The 15,477-nt window shown below is 44.8% G+C and overlaps 1 protein-coding gene across 5 annotated transcripts in view; it reads left to right on the top strand.

The window, feature by feature from the left end:
* Positions 1-15,477, top strand: part of LMBR1 (limb development membrane protein 1) — a 142,546-nt gene that overhangs the window by 9,159 nt on the left and 117,910 nt on the right. Inside the window, exon 2 of one of the 5 annotated variants that reach the window (XM_075062198.1) lies at positions 2,342-2,629. The exons of the other annotated variants lie outside the window; for them this stretch is intronic. Within the exon in view, the coding sequence (XP_074918299.1) occupies positions 2,585-2,629 (45 nt within the window). The 5' untranslated portion in view covers positions 2,342-2,584. The remainder of the gene's footprint in view (positions 1-2,341; positions 2,630-15,477) is intronic. 5 annotated transcript variants of the gene reach the window in all.

Genomic DNA, 15,477 nt, shown 5'->3' with positions numbered 1-15,477 from the left:
GAAAGTTCACCAAGTGACTAACTGCGTGATTGTTGCTCCAAAACCTCATCCACTTGTCCTTGAATTCCCCATCCTGAATAGTGACCAGAATGGGGAAGAAATCCAGGAATGTGATGTCCTTCAAAACTCCAGACTCCCTCCATTCCTGGGGCCACTCATGGGCACACCAGTGCTCTCTGAAATACAAGCCAAAATCTATCCTGCTTGCTGCGTCTGAGTGGACTTGCAGGTCAGCCTTGATCATGTAAACATCCCTCCATATAGACACCCCATTACAGTGAGTGAGGAATCAGTGCCAGGTCTTCCTTAATCTCTGTAGTGACCTTCATAAAGTGGTGTGGGCCCATATCTCAATAGTAACAGTAGCAAACTGCTCACAAAAGGCATGCCCGGAGGCTATGGCTTTCCATGTAATGTTCAAGTTATCCAAGAGGGATTGAAGATCCCTTAGACAAATGTTTTTGGTCTTGCTGACTCTAACAACCATATGTGTTTTTAGCGCCATGAATTTGTCCCAACGTAGATGGGACTGCCCCTGGACTGTGTTGTGCTCAGTGCCTAGGTACATCAACGTGTTCTCAGGTCCCTCAGTTTTTTCATCAGCTAGGGGAATACCCAATTTGCCCATCAGCTCCTGAAAAACCCAAAGGAGCCCCTTACACTCATCTTACCTGAAAACAGAAATTTGTCCAGATAGTGTGTCACCTGCTGGCATCCTGCACACCACCTGACTGCTCAGTCCAGCCTTGTGCTGAATTTTTTCAAAGGTTGCCCATGAAATAGCACAGCCCATGGACATTGCTCTGTCCACATAAAGCTGATCGTGAAAGAGGTCAGCTGGGTGGCCTGGGAAAAGGCGAAGGCTGTCTTAACGTTGTTCTTTCCAAGCAAGGCAAAAAGGCAGTGTGAGGTGCCATGTGCCTAATGTTAAATAATGCGTAGCACATGGTTTGTACAACCTGGGGTTGATTGCATTGTTCACTGTTTTCCCTCTTTTGGGTATAAGAGATGGTGAATGAGATGATACTCACCAGGAGCTTTTAGGGACAAGGCCCACAGGGGAGATATGGAGATCAGGCAACAGCATTTGCTGGACTGGACCTGCAACTTTGCCCAAACCAACCTCCTTTTGAATCTTGTCCCTGGACATGCCCTTTAACAGATGTGAGGTAATTTGCCATTTTGTGCACCCTCTCCCCTTCTATGGGATCATGAACAAAACCCTCCCACAAATATATAGAATCCTCTTCCTTGGAATAATCCCTTAAAAGGTGGCTAAAACACCAAGTTAATTGGAGATATTGCCTTTTTCAGCCATTCTGGCCCTGCCCCTGTTCTGTGCTGTCTTGGGTTGCTCCCCGCATCCTCTGGGGAAGATGTGCTTAAAACATGGGCAGCCTGAATATTCGTGCCTGCCTCCACAATGCCTGCATTCCATGCCTAAACTTACAGGATGCATGAAAACATTTCCCTCTCTGTGTACTCCCAGCATGAAAGCCTTGGCTGGCCAGGTACTGATGCCTTGAGCCTCGCCCTGTCCCCCCTTTTTACACCCTGACTTTACCAGTATATAGCTACGATTGATGTAAGGGCCTGTAACGGGCACCCCCAAGCCAGGCACTACAGCCATAGTTCCTGATTGGTTTCTTTCCAGCACAAGAAGGGGTTCAGGGTTCCATCATTCTACATTGCTCATCCTACCAGAGCCCTGAGGTGCCTCAAAAAGTATTATATAACCTACATAAAATATGTAGATACTTCATCATGGGCCTATACATTGCTGGTTATAGCTGTCCCATCATTCCTATGTAGGTGATTTAGGCTATAAGCTGCTTGTCCCAATTCATCTATATCTTTGGGTGCCTTATACTATCTTTTTTTCTCCTCTTCACTTTATCCCTCTCCTCCAGTATAGGCTCTCCCTGAACTTCAGGGAGAATATGTCTATGTAATCCGCTCGCCATATCTTCTCCTGTGTTAACTGAAGGATGACCCCCCAACTGATCTGAAGCAGCTGCATATGAGACCGCATTCAGATCCACATTAGTGGACCTCTTGGGTTGCTGCATTAAAGGCTATCGGGCCAGCAGTTGTGATACTGGAATCTGTAGGGCTACCATCTGAGGAACCGGTGGCTGGAGGGTTGTCCTCTGGGGGCTCTGGACATTGTGGTCCCCCTGTACCTGCAGTCATCAGGGTTTTGGAGCAAAGCCCGGATCTGGAGCGCAGAGCAGCAGTGGAGCTGCAGGTTTTTTCCTGAAGCTGGAGCGGAGCCCTGGCAGTTGTAGGGCATATCTTGTGACATCCCCTCTGTTTATGTCCCACTTGTGTGCCCCTGCAGGCCTGACTCTGAAGCCACCCGGAGCCCACCCTGTTGCTCCCACCAGAACTGCATGTCTGACACAGCAGGAGTCGTGAGTGTGCTAAATCCCAAACACGTGCATTGGGGAGTGGGGCTAAACAACTGTGGCCTGTTGCCTGCTCTCCCAGGTGGTCTTGCCTGGTTGTGAAGTCACTCTACTGCAGGAACCGAGGTGTCCCATGCTGTGCCTGACTGTGTTCCTGAGCTTCAATCTGATCCAAAATGGACTGTATCACCTCCATGAATTGCCATATTCCTGGATGCTTAGTATGTGGTTCCCTTCCTGACATCATGCTTTTTTCTTTCCCCTTCCTGACCTTTCTGTTTGCCTCCTGCTCCAGGATAGGCAACATTCGTCCTCCTGCATCTGGCGGCTGCAGTGGGTCTGCTAGCCCGTCCTGCTGCCCTACTGTGTCTTGTCCCAGCCCTGCAGCTGGCCAGCCATGTGCCCTGCACAGTCAACCAGGGTTTGATCGTTGCCAGACTGCTGCCTATGATCCATGTGTACTGCATGCTCTGTTCCTATTTGGCTGCTGGAAACCAGCAAACGGGAAGTGGTCTTGTGCACCGGGCTCTTATAATGGCTCCAAATCTTGAGCCATATCCCACAAGACCTCAAGCCTACCTCGGAATTCCCGTGGGGGCTGGAAATCTCATGGGATCTGGCCTATCCTATCTTTTTGACCTCTCCATCATGGGAGCCACCAAACCACAACCCTTGCTAGGCTTATGGCCCTCAAATCATTTCAAATGCCAGATAAAAGGCTCTTAACCCTTTGTAATGAAGGGTGTGCATCTTTTTTTTTTTTTTTTTTCCCTCCCCTGTAAGTCCCAGAGATATGTCATGCCAACTGTTGGTCATCTCATGTTTGTGAAAGTTGTTGCTTTGACCACATGAAGATAATAAAATTTTTTAGTAAAGAGGGAATAATAATGCAAGGCTTTCCATGCTATCAACATACTATTTTTTCTTAGAGGGATTGCTTCTCTGGTGACTGAGTAGTAGAGTCTACACCAGTGGTTCTCAAACTTTTGTACTGGTGACCCCTTTCACATAGCAAGCCTCTGAGTGCGACCCCCCCCCCTTATAAATTGAAAACACTTTTTAATATATTTAACACCATTATAAATGCTGGAGGGAAAGCGGGGTTTGGGGTAAAGGTTGACAGCTCGTGACCCCCCCATGTAATAACTTTGCGACCCCCTCAGGGATCCCAACCCCCAGTTTGAGAACTACTGGTCTACACCCATTCGTTGATCTCTGTCTTAGACTGTCATCAAGAATGCCAGTTGTTGTGTGGCACTTGTTCAGTATAGTTTCAGTCAATTTGACTGGTACTGAAGTTAGACTTACTGGCCTATAATTGCCAGGATTGCCTCTGGAGCGCTGCAAACTCTGTTCCTTTTGGCTGCTGGAAACCAGCAACCAGGAAGTGGCCTTCTGCACAAAGCTGACTCTTTTCACCATGACTCTTTGATGACTGTAATGCAGATTAATTTGTTGTTCTGCCATGGTGACCTGTTGTCCAGAAAAGCTGTTGGAGCAGTCTAAACTATTCCCTAGTTCAGCGTTTCTCAAATGTGGCCACCAGGGACTTTTAATGTGGCCACAACAGCCTTCAGACAGTGATGGGGGTGGGCGGGCGACAAAGGATCGACCGTTCCCCCTTCCTCCTTGTTGCTCCTGGATGTGCTGCTTTGCACCGCCTCTGCATGGCTTTGGGGGCTGAGTCCTGGCTCCAGCTGCGCAGCAGTGGGTGCTGAGCTCCAGCTCTGGCTGCACTGCTCCAGTCATGGAGTTTGGGGCTTGGACCCCTGGCTTTGGCCACATAGCCCCAGCTGTGGGCTGGGGCTCTGGCCACAGAGGGTGCCAACTTCTAGTGCTGGCCATGCTGTGGTAGAGCTCATCACCCACTCCCATCACCTCTGGCTCCCGCTGCTTTCCTGGCCTCGCATTCATCCCCAACATCACTCTGGGTCCCTCACTGCCTCCCTTGGCCCCATGTCCATCCCCATATTGCTCCTGGCACCTGCTGCCTCCCTCTCCAACCTCCCCATCTAGGGCTTAATTTGTCCTGAGGCTTGCTGAGAAAAGTGATATTCACAAACATGCAAGTATAACTTTTTCACAGCAGACTCACTAGCTAGTTGAGAGGCTGTGAAAAGTGATGTGTATGTTTTGTTAATATCACTTACCACTTTTCATAGCCTCCCATGTAACTGCTAAGTATACTGTGAAAAGTGATATTAGCAAGTATACAAATATCACTTTTCAAAGCATTAATTTTAATACTTAGTCTGCAAAAAAAAGACACACTCCCCCCCCTAAATTATGATGTGTACATGTGCATATTTTTTCCCTAAAATTAATTACATATTTTAGGAAAAAAGTGGAAGTGCAGCCACTAGCAAGAGTTGGTGGCCGCACTTTGAGGCCACCAAAAATTTTGTTGCGAGAACCCCTGCCCTAACTCATGTGGTCGTACAACACAGGTACAGCACTTTTTAAAGGGAAAGGCTGAGATATAACTAACGTGATTCAGTAGACAGGATGTTTAGAAGCCAAGAGTGAAATCTGTTAAAAGTCAATATGTATTTTGTTGACTTCAATGGAGCCTGGATTTTACCCTTTAAAAATTGGATGTCTTTTTTTGGAAAAAAAAAAAATATGCTCTCACTCATCTGCGAGATATGGGTGAGTCTGTAATTTCTCCTTCACGTAGATGTTGTTTTAAGTATTGTAGTGGATTGTGCAGGTTAGGCAGTGCTCCACTCTAGTTTGATACTAACGGTTAGTTTAGTATGCTTATTGCTGACGTCTGTGCTATTTCCTGTCCTTACTTAAGGGAATAGTACATGGTGTGATTATACACAGCTTTGTAAAATTTTATCAAGTTCCTGCTGAGTTTCTGGCTTGTCTGAACAATTACGATTTTTTTCCATCCTAGTAGATTTGTTTATACAACAAAATGTATTGTCCCAGTTTCCTCTGGTGCTGTTCACTGTTCATTCTAAGTCAAAACTGTTAGCTTGGTGCTGTGAGCTATTCTAGCCTCTTTGATTTCCTTAGCATTTACTTTCTAAGCAAATACTCTGTGATCCCCAAGATTTTTTTGTAAGAATGCTTTTTTCTGTGACGCTTGGCAGATCATGGGTGTCTCTCTGAGTGTTGTGGTTAGAATTGTGACACAGTATTCCAAGGACATGCAAGGTGACATTCCTGATGAGCTATGAAGTTCCATTTCTGTACAGTGTTTGTTTTTAATCAAAATTTCTTTGTAATTCCATGTGGAATTCTTCAGTTTAGAAAAGCAAAATAGATTTTGAATTTTTAATGGCTTAACTCATTCTTGTACTTGAAGTTTTCTTGGCAACATAAACAATGGTTCATGTGTATTTTGCAGGGAAAAACCTGTGGAAGAAGATGATTTTGTAGCCGAAGAAGATGATTTTGTAGCCATAGAAGTAATGGTCAGAAACTGAATAGCAACACTGGTGGTAATTTAACATTTTGTGGAAACTAGTAAGTTCCATAAAATGTATTGTGTGTGAATAATCAGTTGTCAGAGTAAGTTTAAACAAAAGCTGTGATAATTGTTACAGCTTTATGCAAGTTGAGGCAAACTTTGAAACAGTATTGGGCTATAGTTTACTATTTAGTGTTCATATGAAAGACGGGGTGTCTTTGGAAAGAGGCACTTGAAAAAGTTAGTTCAAAAGTGCCTTATGGCAATGAGTGTACAGCAGGGGCTAGTTAATTGGCGTGGAGAACATTCATTTTGCTATTTTTTTACCTCCCTCCATCTTAATGGAATATTTTTCTGTTAAAGATGGTAGAAAGAGACTTAAACAAACACCCCCCCCCCCCAATGTAGGGATTCCCAGCAGTATGCAGCATTTATTTTTGGCTGCAACAGAAGTATGATTAAATTTTCATAAGAAGTGCCATTATGGTCAGAAAATTCAGTGTTTTTACTCTTCCTGCCTCCCTTTCTTTGGCAGCTCCTTTTTCCTCCTCCTCACTAGATTACTGTGTCTCAGGATGGTTTGATGCTCAGGATACTTCTGCTTTATGAATTATGCTGTGTGATGTTTTCTCCTGGCATTTGTGCTCTGTGGGCAGCAGAAGTTGGTAGTTATAGAATGAGAGATTGCAGTGAAGCACCATAGGCCTGCTGATGGGGCACCGCTGGTCCTACCCACTCCAGCTCTCCAAAGATCAGGTCCAGGACGACTGCCCCGCTTCTCTCCCTGATGGTATTCTTGTTTAAAACCGTAGTGGAATTTTTAAAAGCAGCAGAGAATCCTTTGGCACCTTATAGACTAACAGACATTTTGGAGCATGAGCTTTTGTGGGTGAATACCCACATCGTCAGATGCTCCAAAATGTCTGTTAGTCTATAAGGTGCCACAGGATTCTCTGCTGCTTTTACAGATCCAGACTAACACGGCTACCCCTCTGATAGCGGAATTTTTGTGGCAGGCATAGACGAAAGGACGCAAGATGGTAATCAGAATGACTTTTTCAAACATGGTCATCACAAAACTTTTTACAAAATACTTCAGTGTGTGTTACTGAATGTTAAAATTTGTAAAAACTCTTGAATTCTATTAAACTTAACTACCTCAGCTGTCATCCCCCTCCCTGCAGATCTGAAGGGGTGTCTGAGTCCTATGTTGCTTTTGACAACATAAGCAATTCTTGTTTCCACATTCACAAGGAGCTGCTACTTAATTCATTCTTGTAATGCTTCTGGAACATAGAAATTGCAGCAGCGTGGGCCCTGGGAACAGTTTTGCAGAGAGCGGGGAAACCAAAATAGAGGTACCAATATAAACTTTAGGTTTTGTAGAGTTATTGTGAAATTTTACAAATGTAACTTAGTAACAAATATTTACATTTAAAGTGCCACCCACATCTTATGATTGCCTGCATTTTTGACCAGTACGAATACATCTGCAATTACTAAACTTCTCTAAGTATTGTCTTGGATAAGTAATTAGGGAGAGATGTTTAGTCCCTGAAAACTTGGGGCAGTTTCAGCTTATTGTGGATGGTTGTGGTTTTTCCATGTAGGCACAGACTGCAGAACCTAGGAGGCCACCTGGGCCATGTCCTGACCACTTTTAAGCAGTTAGGGTAGCTACCTGGCTGTTGTGTGTTTTTTACTGCCTTCTTGGTTGCAATGTGCCATTGTTTTCATTTTTAGAAGTGAAAAAAACTCTGGCAAATAGCAACTGTAAGCCGTGGTGTGCTGGTGGCTGCACAGCAATCTTGTAACTATGATGCACAGGTCCAATGGCTGGGAGCAGTGCAGGCATGGCACCCAGGTCCGACAATGTGTGCTGGGCCCTTAACATGCCAAAACTGCAGTGGCAGAGTCGTCTTCTCCTCCCTGCACTGGGGACTGGAAAGCAGGGTGGACGGATTCAAGGCTTGCCAGCAGGGAAGAGTAGGGAGTCAGGAATTGGGTGTAGGAGGCAGTGGCTCTGTCAAGGGTTGAGGCTCCTGGGAGGGGGTAAGTCATGGCCCCTCCTGACTTTAAGTGGCACTCCACAGCCCCTTCATGGAGGTGACTGTTTTCCTGAAAACAAGCTAGAGAATAGGAGGTAAACTGTAATGGACAGAAATTCACTGCCAATAATTACAGTTCAAAATAATCGGTTTTGAAAACTAACACCACTTGTCATTGTTTGTTTTGTAGTAGTGCCTGGGACAAAAGATCAGGGACCTGTTTTGCTAGGCAATGCGCAGACATGAAGTAAAAAGGTACTTGTCCCAAAAGCTTAGTCTAGATCAGTGGTCTCCAACCTTTTTACGCCCAAGATCACTCTTTGAATTTAAGGGCAACCCATGATCTACCCCGGCCTTTCCCAAAGCCCCGTTCACTCCCTCTCTCCGTCACTCTCCTTGCTCACTTTCACTGGGCTGGGGCAGGGGGTTGGGGTTCAGGAGGGAGTGTCGCTCTAGGCTGGGGCCAAGGGGTTCACAGTGTGGGAGGAGGCTCTGGGCTGAGCCTGGGGCAGGAAGTTGGGGTGCAGGAGGGGGTGAGGTGTGCAAGCACTGGGAGGATGTTTGGGTGCAGAAGGGGGCTCTGGGCTGGGGCAGAGTGTTGGGGTGCAGGAGGGGGTATGGGGTGCTGGCTCTGGGAGGGAGGTCAGGGCTAGGGCTTGGGGTGCAGGAGGGGATTTGGGGTGCAGGGGGTATGGTATGCTGGCTCTGGGAGGAGGGTGGGGGTTGGGGTGCAGCCTCCCATGGGCGGCACTTACTGCGGGCGGCTCCCAGTTGGCGGTGCAGCAAGGCTAAGGCAAGTATTAGTAACAATGAAAGGAGGTATCAGTAACAGTCAAACTATCCAATGAAAACATAGGTTTAACATTTTCCCCCCATGGAGTTTGTGTAACTTTGCCTCTCTGAGGGCTGTGAACTCGTTGCAGTATGATTCGCTAACTGTGCAACATGTGGCATCATTAGTGGCTATCTGAGGCGATGCTACTGTTGAGATAAGATCTTATGAAGGAACTAGGAAATAAGTTGGACACAGAGCCATGGAAGCTATTCACATGGCATGTCTCGATGATTGCCAAAATGAAGAGGGGTTAAATAAGATGATTTAAGTGGGAGATACAAATTTTAGGGTGTGATTGAATATGCAAGTCTACCACTATTTGAGGAGGAAGGTCTGAGGGTAATTGGGAGGTGCTTATGGGGCAAATTAGACTACAAGGCTGGAGAAGAGATGTTTGCTGATGTATCAAAAAGGAGAGTTGTAGTAGGAGTGCTAAATGGAGCATAGAGAGAAGGTAAGATGTGGCAAGAGATTGCAGATGAGGGCTAAAAAAAATGAGATTTCAGGCCGAGAGGATAAAAAAACAACCAACCCCCCCCCCGACCCCTGATGACTTAAAATTTGATTTTTTTATTTAAATACAGGCTTAAAAAAACTATTTAAACTTATATTTGAAATGGATAATGTATGTTAAGACCTTAACTTATAATAGTTATTAAAATAACAGATAAAATACAAAAAAAATGTAAGCAGCATGTGTTATGCTGCAAAAGTTTGAAGAAAGTCAAGCTACTAGTGATTGGTAGAAGTGGCTCGTTACGTGCTTGGACCCAGAGTGTGTTGAAGTGCTTTTGGTGGCAAAAGTCTTTTTGCTTGTGCACCTGCAGAAGAGCCAATCTTCATTTCAGTTGATAAAACAGAATCATTTGTTTTCCTTCCTCCAATCTATGGATAAAGCGAGGTGTGAAAGGATGAGATCTGCTATTCTATGATCTTGAAGGATATAGTGACCAGAAACAATCAATTCAATTCATTGTTAGGGATACTTTAACAAATTATTTAGTTTTAAATGCATAACATGTTTGGCTAAGACAAAGTTTATCAGAAAGTTTTATTTAATCCATAAAAACATTTTTAAAATGCTGGTTTTGTGCTTTTTAAGGAAATTAACTTATGGTGTGAAATGCTGTCAAATAGAGATGTGGTTTTAGAATATACTAATATTTTGTACAGAATATATCAGCAGCTTGGGAGAGCTTATGTACAAAGGGAATGGACTGATATGTGGGGTACTACCATGCTCATAAAAAGGGATTTTGGGAAAAGAGTATCAATTTTTAAAGACTGAAGGAGAAATACAGGGTGGAGGAGAGAATAGAGAAATTTAGGGAAGAAATAAGGAAACAAAAATGGGGTTCTTTATATAAACTTACTTACATTTTGTATGGCTACTAAATAACTTATTTTTGAAAATGAGATGCCTCAGATTCAGGTGGTCTTGAGCTCTGTCAATAGATTGAAGTAAGGCACTGCTACAGGCAAGATTAAATCTCAAGCAATTGTCTAGCTTTGCAGTGGATAACTCCTGAAACCCGTCTTCTGATGGGTTCTGGAGGCCAGGTAGTAACTGTCAAGCACTAGTCCAGGGATTGAGCAGTATTTCCAGCAGCTGGGAGGTAGCGCAAGTATGGACTTCTGCCTGGAACCCTGGCTCTCCCTGTGTCTCAGGTGCTGGAAACCATTCCTGGTGAACATTTCTATGCATCTAGTTTCTCAAGTACCTGTTCAGAACCTAGGAACTGACAAGAGAAAATGGGTCAGTCCAATGTATGTCCTCAGGGGCCAAAGAGGGAATCTGAAGGGAGACTGATGGAACAGGTGGAGATGTTTTCTTGGGCTTACAGGAAGGTCATGGAGCTGGGAGAACCAGCCACACAGAGAGGATTGGTCAGCTGTTGGGGTGGATGTGGTATGGTGAAAAGCTGAATTAATATTCCTCAGTAATCCAAGTAAGGGTACTGTGATGGGACCACTGACCTCTCGTGAACACGGCTTGTCAGTTGGGTGCAAACCTGTACACACTCTTTCTACTCCCCTGGTTGGCTGTTAACCTTGTCACATTGGTCTTCAGTGGCTCAGCCCTCTGGCCAGGTCACACAGTCAATATGCCCTAACAAACTTCTTCCAGAGTAAAAAGTCCTACAGGGCCTGTCCCCTTGTCCTTGTTAATGTCTTTAGTCCTGTCTCTGAACTTGGTTCTTAGATCCTTCTGGGCTAGCTTTCAGTCCAAGCCTGCTTTGGTATAGAGCAGTGTCCCCAGGGCTTTCTCCCTGGAGACTCTTTGCCTTATTGGTTGTAATTGACCAAGCTAGATCACTCTTTCAAGTCCAGTTCCTTTGTCAGGGTAACAAAGTCCACCAAATGGTGGGTACTCTGCAGGATCTTCAGCTCTGTCCCATAGCCCTTTACATTCCAACCCCAAACTTGTCCCCTTCTCGAGGCTTTGAACACTCAGCCAGTAGGAGGGACTCTGGTCTGCCCACTACTCCGGGTCTCAACATAGGGATCCTACAAACAGCAGCCACATGTTGTTCCATTTAATAGTTGCTGCTGTTAACCCTGGACTGCTTCTCATGTAGCCCCTTCCTCTTCAGCCTAACCTCAGGACTGAAGTTCTCAACTCCTCTTCTTCCTCATCGAATGCCAGTGCCACCAGAACCCATCTTCTGGTTCTCTATTGAGTTCCAGCAAGGACTACCCCTACTCCTGTGGTCCCAGCCAGGAACTGATCTGCTCACCCCTGCAGCTACTTTTAACTGAGACTGCTGTGCTCTGATTGGCTGCTTCCCTGCAATCTTTCTACGCAGACACGGACGGCTGATATTCACCACTCCTTTTCTGGAGTGGGGTGTGGTAGGACCTGTACTATTGATGCTAACCTCTTTTTGTGTGTAATACATTCAGAGAGTACCATTAACTCTCTGAAACATTCTACACTATACAGTGCTGTCATGTAAACTGACTTTTGCCATCACTTCTCTCATTGCTATTTTTCTTACTTAAAAGGAAAAAGACTTGTGTATTCTATTTAATAGCTGCACTTTTCTATTCCAAGTGGCTAAAGTAGAAGTGTTCTTCAGTCTGTGTTCTGTCTTTCCTTTTCTTACTGTCCCACTAACAGGAATTCTTGTAGTAACATCTGTATACGAGAGTATAAATGTGTAAACCACTAAAAGGAAACTTGTATACTAGGAAGACTATTAAGAAGTCAGTATTTTTGGAAAAGTGTTTCCTTTCTTCTTAGTTCTTCAGATTCTTTTTGAGCTTTAATTTCCTGCATTGCAGTGTAACATGCTGCTGCTGGTGCTGCTTTCTTTGAGAGAGAGTATGGCTTTGTCCTAGACAGCTTTACTCATCTGTGTTTGTCCTCTTCTAATCTGTCCTTTGTTATCTATTTTTTGTTGACTTCCATTTCCCTTCATGATCTGTATAATTTGACAGTATTCAGGTGAGCAGTTGCAGTGATGTCAGTGACTTCCCTTGGCAGATTATTTAAAATGACCCGCACTGTTTTGAAAACTATAGTCATTTTGCTCAACATAGCAATTTGATTATTCAAAATGTAAATAGCATATCAATAGGAATAAACTATGCGGGAGAGGGAATACAGTACTTCTAATCTATATAGCACCTTTCATTTGAGAATTGCTGTTTTACAAACAAGATTAAGCCGTATAATATATAGTTTTGAGTTTCTAATTAGTAGTGGTCATTTTGCAGATAAGTGATATTTATTTGATACTGGCCATTAATATTCTTTCTTTTTCCTATTTTTAGTTATTGGGTGGGGTAGGGGGGTAGGGAGGGAAGGGACACTTGTATATGAGAGTAGGAAAAGTCTACAGTAAAGAAGCCTTGTGAGCATGTTGTGCCCTGCCCAGGCTTCTGAAAGTTCCTGAAAGTCTTGGCATGGCACTTGGGGAGTAAAGAGGTATGTTGACAACTAAGGCTCTGATCTGGGCCGTCCTTAGGCATATGCAGCATATGCAGTTGCTTGGGGCACCAAATTGCCCCAAATTTCATGGTGCCCAAGGCAGCTGCATGCTGCACACATGGCAGCACCAGCCCTGGCGACCAGCCCTATCCCTTCAGCTGGCCCCCCCAAGGGCTGCACCCACTTTAAGGGGCAGGGCTGTCCCTAGGGGGTGTGGAGCCCCGGACAACTCCCTCTGCCTTGCCTCTTACCCTTCCGCCTCCCGCTCAGCTCCTGGCCCACCCCCATTCCACCTCTTCCCCCAGCGACCCTGCACTTACCGGCAGTGGTGGGAAGTGGAGCCACGTGGCCCCAGCCCGCTCCACTCTGCCAGCTCCCAGCCACGACACTCCGCTTCCCGCTGCCAGTGAGTGCAGGGGCGTTGGGGAAAGAGTGGGACGCCTCCCACACTCACATGCGGCGGGAAGTGGAGTGCCGCAGCTGGGAGCTAGTGGAGTGGAGCGGGGCTGGGGCTGGGGCTGGGCTGCTCCGCTTCTGCCGCTGCTGGTGAGTGCGGAGTGGGAGGGGCTCCCCCAAGTGATTCATCTGGGGTCGGGGCGAGGGAAGTGGAGCGGGCTGCTCCTGGCCCCCCACTAATCCTCTGGGCCTGCAGGGCCCCCAAAATTGCCCACTCAGCTCCTGCCTCCCACACCTTGAAGGGGGGAGGCCTGAGGCCCCACACAATCCTCCCACTGGGGGGCTGCGTACTACACCCAAATGGCTAGGGGTGGCTCTGGCTCTGATCCTGCAAAAAACTCCTTGCAGTGGACCCTTACGTTCATGTTGAATCATACTTACTCCCATGGGACTCTGCCTGGGCATAAAGGTCTGCCTGCACAGATCTGTGCCACGCTGGGGCCCAGCTGTTGATATCGTGTAGTGTTAAGAGTCTGAAGTATCCTTCCTCTTTTTATACCAGTTTAACATTCCATATACCTTGATTATATTTAAATCAAATATTTTAATTTAAAAGAATAAATATTCTAATTGTTGAATTAATATTGGAGTAATTTTTGAATTTGTAAGTTATATTGGGCTTTTATGAACACTGTCATAATACAAGAGCAGTATTACTTTTTTTTGGTTTCCTTGTTCAAATTTTCCTTTAGGGTAAGAAGTTTTTTTTATTTTAAATCTTCAAACTTTTGAACTGAGCAAAGTGATTTGATTTTTCTTTTTGGTACCTTTAAATTATTGCAGATAAAGGACTAGTGAAAAAATTGAGAGAAACAAGGTGGGTGAGGTAATATCTTTTATTGGACCAACTTCTATTGGTGAAAAAGACAAGCTCTCGAGCTCCACAGAGCTCTTCTTCAGGTCTTCAGCACAAAAGCTTTCCTTTTTCTGGGAAAAGACAGGGCAAATGGGAGCTCAGGGTCTCACCTTACCACAAATGACCCTTTCATGGTAATTACATTCATAGATCCCCCTTCATTGGAGAACTGTTCAAGAAGGTGCTACATATGTAACTCGACTGAACACCTGAGGGACAATTGCCCTAAGCCAGTGGTTCCCAAACTTTAACAACCTGTGAACCCCTTTTACTAAACTGACAAGTCTTGCAAACCCCCTCCTGAAAATGAATATTGCCAGGGATTTTCTCCTTTACCGGAGTATAAATTATAGAAGCAGTGATCTTGGAAATATAAAATTTGTTTTTATGACATGCTTATTACACACTATTTATTAATTATTATTTATCATTACAGTATTTTATTACATTATGAAAATGGCAATATTCTTACAAGCTATGAAAGTGAGATCTTGGATCACTTTGATTAAGCATGTTATAAGACAAGGATCCTATGTTTCAAGGACTATCATGTGAAACCAGCATGAAAGTATTTAAGAAGCCAACTCAAAGAGTTCCTCCTATACAAGCATTCAGGTCTTGACCAGTCCAGGCAAACAACGCAGGTTACAACAAAGCTTAAACTTGGTCTTTATAATCATTTTAAAAACAATACCAGCTGCCTCTTTAATTTTAAAAACAGCAAAAAATATCCACCTCCCTTTTCACTTTTTATAAGGAGTCTTGAAGTTTAAATCTACTCAGTAGGGTGACCAGACAGCAAGTATAAAAAATCAGGACAGGGGGTGGAGGGTAATAGGTGCCTATGTAAGAAAAAGCCCTCAAAATTGGGACTGTCACTATAAAATTGAGTCATCTGGTCACCCTGCTCCTCAGTGTGGTGTGCTTGCTTTGATCTGCTTAGCTCTTGAAAGTCCAGGGGCTCCGAGCTGCTGACCCTATGGTGCCGGAGTTCCTAGGGACAGCTCTGTCCACCATTAGGGAATTTTTCCCCAAGAATCCCCTGTAACATTTTGTGAACCCCCAGGGGTTCATGAACCCCAGTTTGGGAACCACTGCCCTAAGCAAAGGGAAAGTAAACCTACATCCTGTGCAGGTCAGATTAATGTGGCTGTCACAAACACAGAACTCCCTCGTCACCCTCTCTGGAGATGTCTGGAGAGATCCTGAAGGTTGATATGGAATTTATTAAAAATTGCCAAGGTGAATGACAAGGAATGCTAAGGTTGGAGAAATGCTGTAGCCCACATTTCTCTGGTCTGAGAAGGCATGGTAAAGAAATCTGACATGCTCACTAGGGGAAGTGTTGAACTACTGGCACTTGGAAAATTTAAAACCATTGTGCCTTGGCTGAAGTTCCCTTGGAGTGGGAAGATCTAAAAGGCTGTGTTGGATTTCATTCCAGCAGGAGTGCTTGTGGGTAATGATTTAATGACTATGTCCAAAGTAGTTAATATATTAACTTGCGGCAGAAAGGACT

Source organism: Chelonoidis abingdonii, chromosome 2 (genome assembly GCF_003597395.2).
Source record: "Chelonoidis abingdonii isolate Lonesome George chromosome 2, CheloAbing_2.0, whole genome shotgun sequence".
Lineage (NCBI taxonomy): Eukaryota > Metazoa > Chordata > Testudines > Testudinidae > Chelonoidis > Chelonoidis abingdonii.
The sequence above is the reverse complement of the archived record's forward strand: the minus strand, read 5'-3'. Positions and strand labels throughout refer to the sequence as shown.